The sequence below is a fragment of the Lactuca serriola genome, chromosome 9, assembly GCF_051521515.1.
Source record: "Lactuca serriola cultivar US96UC23 chromosome 9, Lser_US96UC23_V15, whole genome shotgun sequence".
Classification (NCBI taxonomy): domain Eukaryota; kingdom Viridiplantae; phylum Streptophyta; class Magnoliopsida; order Asterales; family Asteraceae; genus Lactuca; species Lactuca serriola.
The window spans coordinates 22,159,945-22,168,361 of NC_136416.1; the positions used below are offsets into that span (position 1 = coordinate 22,159,945).

Sequence of the window (8,417 nt, forward strand, 5' to 3'; positions counted from 1 at the left end):
TTATGTTATTATATGGTAGTGGTAGGGGTGAAATAGTCCCCGGTTACCAGTTGAAAGAGACCGAAGGGGAAGCCAGCACCCAGATATGCTAGGTTGTATATGATTTATATGTTTATGCTAAGGTATTATGTGGTAGTAGTACGGGGTGAAATAGTCTCCGGTTACCAGTTGAAAGAGACCGAAGGGGAAACCAACACCCAGATATACTAGGCAGCTACCGGTTGGAATAGACCAAAGGGGAGGCCAGCACCCAAATATGTTATACGGTTACCGGTTGAAAGAGACCGAAGGGGAGGCCAGCACCCAGATATGTTAGGCATTATGTGATTATATGGTATGTGGTATGATGGGGGAACTCACTAAGCTTTGGGCTTACGGTTTTCAGTTTTGGTTTCATATACTTCTTCCTCGAAGGGAAAGGAGTCGGCACAGTAGCAACGCATCACACACGATTTTCCGCACCAGATATCTATGGGATTTATACTCTGATATGATTCTATTATGACATGTTCTGACTATGGATACATTGGTTTGATATATATATATATATATATATATATATATATATATATATATATATATATTATATTTGTTTAATTTAAAATGAAATTTTTGGTCCGTATTTTTGGGATGTTACATAAAGATTTGGGACAAATTCATTTCTTTTTAGGGTTAGAGTTTAATTCTACCTCAAAGGGCATGGTGGTTCTACAACAAAAATTTATCAAGGATCTTTTGTCTCTTTATCATGTTGATGATTGTGCGACTGTTTCTTCTCCACTTCCTTATGATCTTAAAGCATTGTTCAAGTATCAAAATTTACTACCAAATGCCACTTTATACAGACAATTAATGGGAAAATTAAATTTCCTTCTTCACACTAGACTTGATTTGGCTTATATGGTGCAATTCCTAAGCCAATTTAATCAACAACCCTGTCAAGAGCATCTTGATGCTGCTATGCGTGTGTTTTGTTACCTTAAAGGAACTATAAATCATGGGTTATTTTTAGTTGAGGTGTTTTGTGACAGTGACTGTGTTGCTTGTCCCATAACCAAACGATTTGTAAGTGGTTATTTTATACTATTTGGAGGAGCCCCAATCTCTTGGAAATCGAAAAAGCCGGTTACTTGTCTCCCTTTCTTCAACAGAAGCTTAATATCGCTCTATGCATAGGGTGTGTGTGTTGAGTTGGCATGGCTGACTCGTCTGTTACACGATTTTGGTATTGATGATGTCAGTCTGATTCCTCTCAAATGTGAGAACCAAACTGCTATCGACATTGCTCGTAATCTAGTATTTCGCAGACGCACAAATCACATCAATATTGATTGTCCCTTTGTGCGGGAAAAACTTCAAGCTAGTTTAATATTAGTTTCTCATGTTTCTACAACCAATCAGTTTGCAGATGCTTTAACTAAAGAGTTGCATGGATCAACTCATCAAGAAGCCATTATCAATTTGGGATTGCAGTCGGACCCTCTAGCTTGAGGGGGTGTTACGGTTATTACCATTAAAATAGATTCAGAGGCATTTTAGTCATTTAGTAGAAGAAGTTTGTTACTATTAGTTAGAACGGTTAGATAGAGTTACAAGTGGAGATTTTTTGTAAGTATATTAGATAGTTTGCTTTCTTTGTAATGTAATTTTCTTTACACAATTGAATCAATGAAAGATTGAAAGATTTGGTAAATCATTTACTTTGTTTTATCTATTTCTTCATTTAAATTCTTACAGTGTATCGTGTAATGGCGTGAAGTAAATATATAGTTTGGTTGCATTTACACGCATATGGCCTAGAAAGACGAAAATACATATATCTAAACATAGGTCATTTATTTTTACCATAATCACTTGTGTTCAATGGAAAATTACCAAACATAAAACCAACAGAAACAAGAGGAACCAAATAATCATGGAAGAAGGGACCCAACTCTTAAACACCAATTCACCATCCTCAAATTGACCATATCCACTAAAATACTCTTTTTCATTGCCATCATATTCAAGATTTTCCTCCTTTTCAGCTAACCCCATATGAGAGAGTATATGAGGAAAAACTTTCTTACAAGATTCTTCTCCAATCAACAGATCAGAATGCCCAAATCCATCCACAACCACCCTCTCATGTCGAAAATTAGGTTGGTGCAACTTCATATACTTGTTACCAAGCAAAGAAGTCTGAGGAGTGGAAAGAAGTGTTCTTCCACCCGATATGTAAAGTGTTGGAAGACTTATTCTCTCAGCGTGAATCAGATATGAGTTGTTTCCTTTGCTATCAACTATAAACCCTGCGTTACATATCTTTCTGAGGTGTGTAAAACCAGCCATAGGGAGACTTGGAAGATTTTTCTTATTTATCCAACTGTGAAGACTTGATGTTACATTGTTGTGCCAAAAAGCATTCCCAAATATGCCAGAAAATACTTCACATTCGTCACAATTGCATCTTTCATAACGTGGGATGAAACGAGCTACAAACTTTACCAGTTTCTGATTTAAATTTGTTTTTGTTGTATTGAGTATAGGGAGGATGGTGTTTCTTCCTAATATCATCATTGTTATCTGCATGTTTATGGGTCAAAAGTTTTCTTGTATTACTAATTACTACATTTACAAAGTTAATTAAACATGTGACAGAAGATGTTGATTGTTTTGAATATTTACCGGGAGTAGAGGAAGCCACATCTTGAACCTTGAAAAAGTTGTGAGCTTGAAGAACATGGATGAGTTAGTGCAAGAGAGTGAAGCGATTCTTGTTGCAGAAACATGGCCTCCCATTATAGCCATGTGAATGGCTAAGCCTCCAACACAATGTGCTACCACATGAATCTTTGTTGACTTGTCATTCAATTTCAAGATTTTATCAATCGCTGACAAGAATAACAAAATATTAATACTAGTAATAACAATAATAATATAGTTTTTTATATCAGAATGAAATGAGCTATTCTGTGTTTCTCTACCTGCTGGAATATCGAATCTGCCAATATCTTCAATAGTGAAAGAATTTGAAGAATTAAGAGGGTGTAACCTTGGTTGAAGAAGCCATGTTTCGTGTCCTTTGTCTAGTAAAGTTCTAACCAAATCATTTTCCTCTGTTGGAAGCCAAAAACTGTCTGTGGAATACCCATTAATAAGTAGTACGGGGTACGAATTTTTCAATCTTCCAAATCTCAAAGAATCATTTGTTTTGATCTTCCATTGTCTACAACTAATTACAAAACCATCCTCTGCAAAAATCAATAAAAACACATTCATATTTTTAAGATTTTCAAGTTTTTGAGAGTTTAATTAATCTTTTGGAAAAGGAATACGTACCTGTTCTTATCTCATGGAGGGTACTGCTAGGATATGGCCCATCTACGGGTTCTACATGGGGGGAACCAATGAAATTTCCTCGAGGTTTCTGTATGACATATGTTCTAAAGATAGATTGTAATAAAAGCAACACAAACTTCATTTTGTTGTTTCCTTGCATACTAATCAAACTCCTCATGAGTGCAAACGTGGATATATGAAGCACTCCTTTTAAGTCTACCATTTCTTCATTCGGATCATTCTTCTTGACTTTCTTGAAGGTCACTTGCAGTGTTGTTGACTCTTTCCATCCGTTTAGTCCTAGGAGAAAAGGGTTCATTACCTTCTTCCCTTCAAGAATGTATCTGTATATCAAAATGTAGTTTTGTTTAGCTTTAAGAAATTAAGATATTTAATGGAAAAAATGAATAAAGAATGTACCTTGAACCAGAAGAAGCTACAAGAAGGAGACGATAATGCATGAACTGTGTGTAAGGAGTTCTAATGTCCACTTCACATAAATCTACTTCTCCATCGATTACATATAATCTGTCCCTCTCTAAAGCATTAAAGTCAAGATATCCACCGACTATTCCTCTTAGAAGAGGATGAGATCTTCCAAAATCCGTACTTCCTTCATCAAAATCTTTTCTTGTTTTCGCGTTCATTTTCAATTCTAGATGAGCAACACAAGGCATACCGTCAATATGCCCTCTCATAACTTCTGTAAACCGAACATCACATCTTGATTTCCCCTCTAGCTTCCAAGAACATATTGAACCACGTTTATTATCATCACATTCATCCATGGAATCTTTTCCATCATCACCCACGTGAGTTTTGATAATATCTTGGATAAGGTGTCTGCTTACATGCTCAGAGGCAGCGGCAATAGTAAGACAAGGATTTATCCCGATAGAGCAAGGGATTAAAGAGGCATCACAAACATAAAGACCCGAGTGAACTGAGGAAGGAGACTTGGTGTCAAAAACCTGACCATTTGAGTTACAAACTCCATTAAAATGATCGGAAGAAGCATTACAGCCACCTAGAAGATGAACCGAGGTACTTCTATACCTAGACATGAACAATATTCCTCCTAGTTTCTTGGTTAGTTTTTGTAATGACATGATTTTGCGTGGAAGCAAGGGATCGTTTGGTGAGGTGAAGTTTATTTTATCTCTGCTTTTATTGAATGTGATTTTTCCATCACTCTCATCATACCCCATTACATTCAACGTCATTGCTTGAGTGCTCTTTAGACCAAAAGAATGCTTCAGTTTGTCTATAACTCCATGTAGAAACCAGAAGTCTGTTGGCCATCCATACGTTAAAATCCCTTTAAATATCAAGTATGGATAAGCTGTTGGTAACACCCCACTCTGATCCAAAACCGAAGTAATTGTTAATGTTTGCATGCTTTGAAATACATATATAAAAGAAAAGTGACAAAAACCTGAATTGTAAACCCCAAAGAAGAAGTGTATGATGAGGAAATAGCAGGGCCAGGCCTGTCTTGAAAGGATATTTTGGAGAACTGGTCTTTGTGTAAACCATATGCACCTAGTGGTGTTGTGCATCCAGCAAGATAAGCAGAATTGTTGCCATTACAACTCAACCCTTCACCAAGTCTGCTTGAGAGCTCTAGTCCTCTAAGTTGTGAACGGAAAAACAAATCAGCAGTACCAAACACTCCCGCTAAAAAAATACCCAAAAAGAAAACATTTCAGGATTCTTATAATTAATATGCATAAAAACATTTCATTTGTTCGTAGTTAATTTCCTGTTTGTTACCTGATAGAATAACAAAATCAGATTGTAGATAGTCAGTCTCGTTAAGATATACAAGCCACCTACGAGCTGGTTTCCCAAGTATATTTGTGTCCTTCGGGTTTTTCACCACATATCTAACTTCACAATCTGTTTTGATAATACATCCTGCCTGCAACCCAACACCAAATTAATTCCCATTAATTTTGACATTATTTTTTACACCATTTTGTTCTAACCCAACACCGTTATTTGCATGATTTTTGCATAAATGAATAATACAATACCCAAGTATATAGCATCAAATTTTGTGTCATTTTCTTTACACAAAAACAATAATGTCAAACTTTCATGTTTTAGTTTTGATCCTTCAAGTTTTAGGTTTCTATTTCTGTTTTATTTAGTTGTATAGATATAGCTATATTTTAAATGTAACAATTATTACTTATAATCATTATTTTTTGTTATATAATTAATAACTTCATATTAATTACTCATATATAGTTTTTTTAGTCTTGTATGCTTCTTAATGATTATAATTAAAAGCACGATACCATATAAATAATACTAATTCAAAGTCGTACATGAATAATTTATTTGGTTATAATTATTTATTATTTAATACTAATAGTATAAAAAGTCTAACATACCTCAACCGCAGAGAACAAATAATTCTTGTCAGTAGAGTTTTTTGCATTATAAGGACAACCAGCAACACAGTTTCCACAAGCTATGCAGCTCCCTGTTTCTTTAGGTCTTTTGAAATGGTCTCCCTGTTCTTCTACATCAAAATTTATACTCACCTTTAAAGAAGTACTAGTTTCTTTGAACTCATCACCAACCATTAACTTCTCCATAGTTTTAGCATTAGGAAATTTCACAGGAACGCTTTGTATATTAAGCATGGAGGAAGCAGAGGCTTCACATGACTTCCAATTCGACTCCCATTCTTTTGGCCATTTTGGGTTTCTTCTTGCTCGAACAGGTGTTGGCAGCATTACACCAGCATTCACTAGCGAACCACCACCAAGCCCACAAACTGTTACTGCTACAGAATCATGTTCTTTATGTATCTGAAACCAAAGAAAAATGTATTTTTATATATTAATCAGATAATAAAAGAATCGGATCATTGAGTTGAACACATGGAGAGAAATATATATATATATATATATATATATATATATATATATATATATATATATATATATATATATATATATATATATATATATATATATATATATATATACATAAAGACCTGGAACAATGCATCTTTTGAGCCTAAACCGAACCCCAAGCTTTCGTCTTCAAATCTAACAGAAGATAACAATCTCAAACTATCTGTAGGAAAATCTTGAGCTTCCCATTTTCGACCTTTTTCAAGCAAACACACCTTTATTCCCGCCATGGACATCCTACAAGCAGCAGCAGAACCTCCATATCCTGACCCCACCACAATAGCATCATAACTATCATCATCTTCCTCATCACAACCAAGATAAGATTCCTTTACGCTATTATTATTCTCCATTTATCGAGATAATTAAATGTAGAACGATATTTGTTGTGCAACATATATAATAAGCTTAAGTGGTGCTGGAGCATTTAGACTTCCACTTGTTGACTTTATTGGATCTAGCTACGATTCATTCAAATGTTTAAACTATTGTATCCAAATTTAATGCAACTGGCGGCTTAATTTTACGATGACTTTTTCTTCTTGACAAGCAGCAGCTCTTCTGAAATTTTTAATTTCTCTTTACTACAAACAAGTATCTGCGTCAATTATTCAAGGTTACACGAAATATGTTCGTGTTTTTTTATCCTATTTTCACTGTTTTTTTTTTTTTTTGATAGTCAATTGTTAATTTTGTGATTTTATATATATATTCTAGTATTAATTAGGATCTTGAACCACAAGAAATCTTTGTTTGTTTAATCTAATTGATTTATTTAATTTAATTGCTTGCATCCATGTGGTTTATGTTTTTGACAGAGATTCCAAAGTCCAAATACGTGGGGCTGAGCATGTTGGGCATAGATGCATCCCCAAAATAAATGTTAATATATTAAATTTAAATAAGTAAACAGATGTAACTATCTTAGCATAAGAACTTGTACCATGCTGCTTGGTTTCTTGTACTCACGAATTAATTAAAGATTCAAAGCGACTTCATTGCCCTTGTTGGTTGCGTTTATACGTGAGCTTTGAATTCAGAATTGGTCATGACCCAATTGGCCATACGCTAATTCAATGGGGTTGAATACAAACTAACTTTTATAACAAGTTTATTTGTGTGAATAATATATATTTTTTTCAGGCTTTTATAAAATGATCATTTTGGATTTCTTTTTATTTAGAAGTTTTATGATCTTTAGGTTCTCTCTCTCTCTCTCTCTCGCTATAGTGAATAAGATAACTTAGAGATCAAGTAAACATCCCTGAAGAGGAAATTCAGCTCTCCCTTTATGTATTAATACAATTGATTTAAACTACAACAATCACAAATGTTCAACACAAAGTTACCAAACAGAGGTTCCATTCCAAAAGTCCAAATACGTTGGGGATGAACATATATATATATATATATATATATATATATATATATATATATATATATATATATATATATATATATATATATATATATATATATATATATATATATGTACGTTGGAGTTTGGACAGCTGCATTCATCCCCAAAATAAAAGTTAATATATTAAATATTAATTAACAAGTAAACAAATGTAACTATCTTAGCATAAGAACTTGTACCATGCTGTTTGGTTTCGTCGACTCACGAATTAATTACAGAATCAAAGCGACTTCCTTGCGTTTATAGCGTGAGCTTTCAAATCAGAATTGATGATGGCCTAATTGGCCATAGGCTAATTCAATGGGGTTGAATAATTTTTCAAGGGATATTCATTAATTAAAGTAACTTTTTATAAAAAAGTTTATTTGTAAAAATATTATTTTTTTCAATTGTTAATAAAATTATCATTTTTTCTGAAAATGTTTCATTTTGGATTTATACTTGAAATTTTGGAGTTTTTTTTCTTATTGGGACGATTTTTTCCAATAAAAAAAACTCTATTTATATCTGAAATATACATTACAAAATATCGGATATAACAATTTTTCGATATTTGTCTGATTTTAACCCTTTATATCGTATATACTTCCTATTTCTTGTGTTTCTTTAACTTTTTGTTAGATTTTAATAAAAAACAAAGTATTTTCTCAAAAACATTGGTTTTAGTAAAATTTTCCGCCAAAAGCCAACAACTTTTTCATAAACGTTCGCTTTAATTCAAAACTTATGGTTCAAAGTTCAAACAC

The 8,417-nt window shown here is 33.4% G+C and overlaps 1 protein-coding gene across 1 annotated transcript; it reads right to left on the reverse strand.

The window, feature by feature from the left end:
• Nucleotides 1–1,684: 1,684 nt before the first annotated feature.
• On the reverse strand, nucleotides 1,685–6,638 carry LOC145075339 (uncharacterized). The gene is made up of 9 exons (XM_079021619.1): nucleotides 6,332–6,638; nucleotides 5,721–6,143; nucleotides 5,095–5,242; nucleotides 4,757–4,998; nucleotides 3,742–4,682; nucleotides 3,322–3,665; nucleotides 2,967–3,233; nucleotides 2,668–2,873; nucleotides 1,685–2,565 (listed from the first exon to the last, which is right to left on the reverse strand). The coding sequence occupies exons 1-9, from the start codon at nucleotides 6,602–6,604 to the stop codon at nucleotides 1,861–1,863; spliced, it is 3,549 nt and encodes a 1,182-aa protein (XP_078877745.1). The 5' UTR covers nucleotides 6,605–6,638; the 3' UTR covers nucleotides 1,685–1,860.
• Between the last annotated feature and the right edge of the window lie 1,779 nt (nucleotides 6,639–8,417).

Excerpts from the sequence above, each read along its gene's own strand:
- LOC145075339 (XM_079021619.1), bottom strand. The coding sequence starts at position 6,604 with ATGGAGAATAATAATAGCGTAAAGGAATCTTATCTTGGTTGTGATGAG. Across the intron at positions 3,666-3,741 it reads GTAGCTTCTTCTGGTTCAAG|ATACATTCTTGAAGGGAAGA; the intron begins GTACATTCTTTA and ends TTTGATATACAG. Across the intron at positions 3,234-3,321 it reads CCTCCATGAGATAAGAACAG|AGGATGGTTTTGTAATTAGT; the intron begins GTACGTATTCCT and ends TGATTTTTGCAG.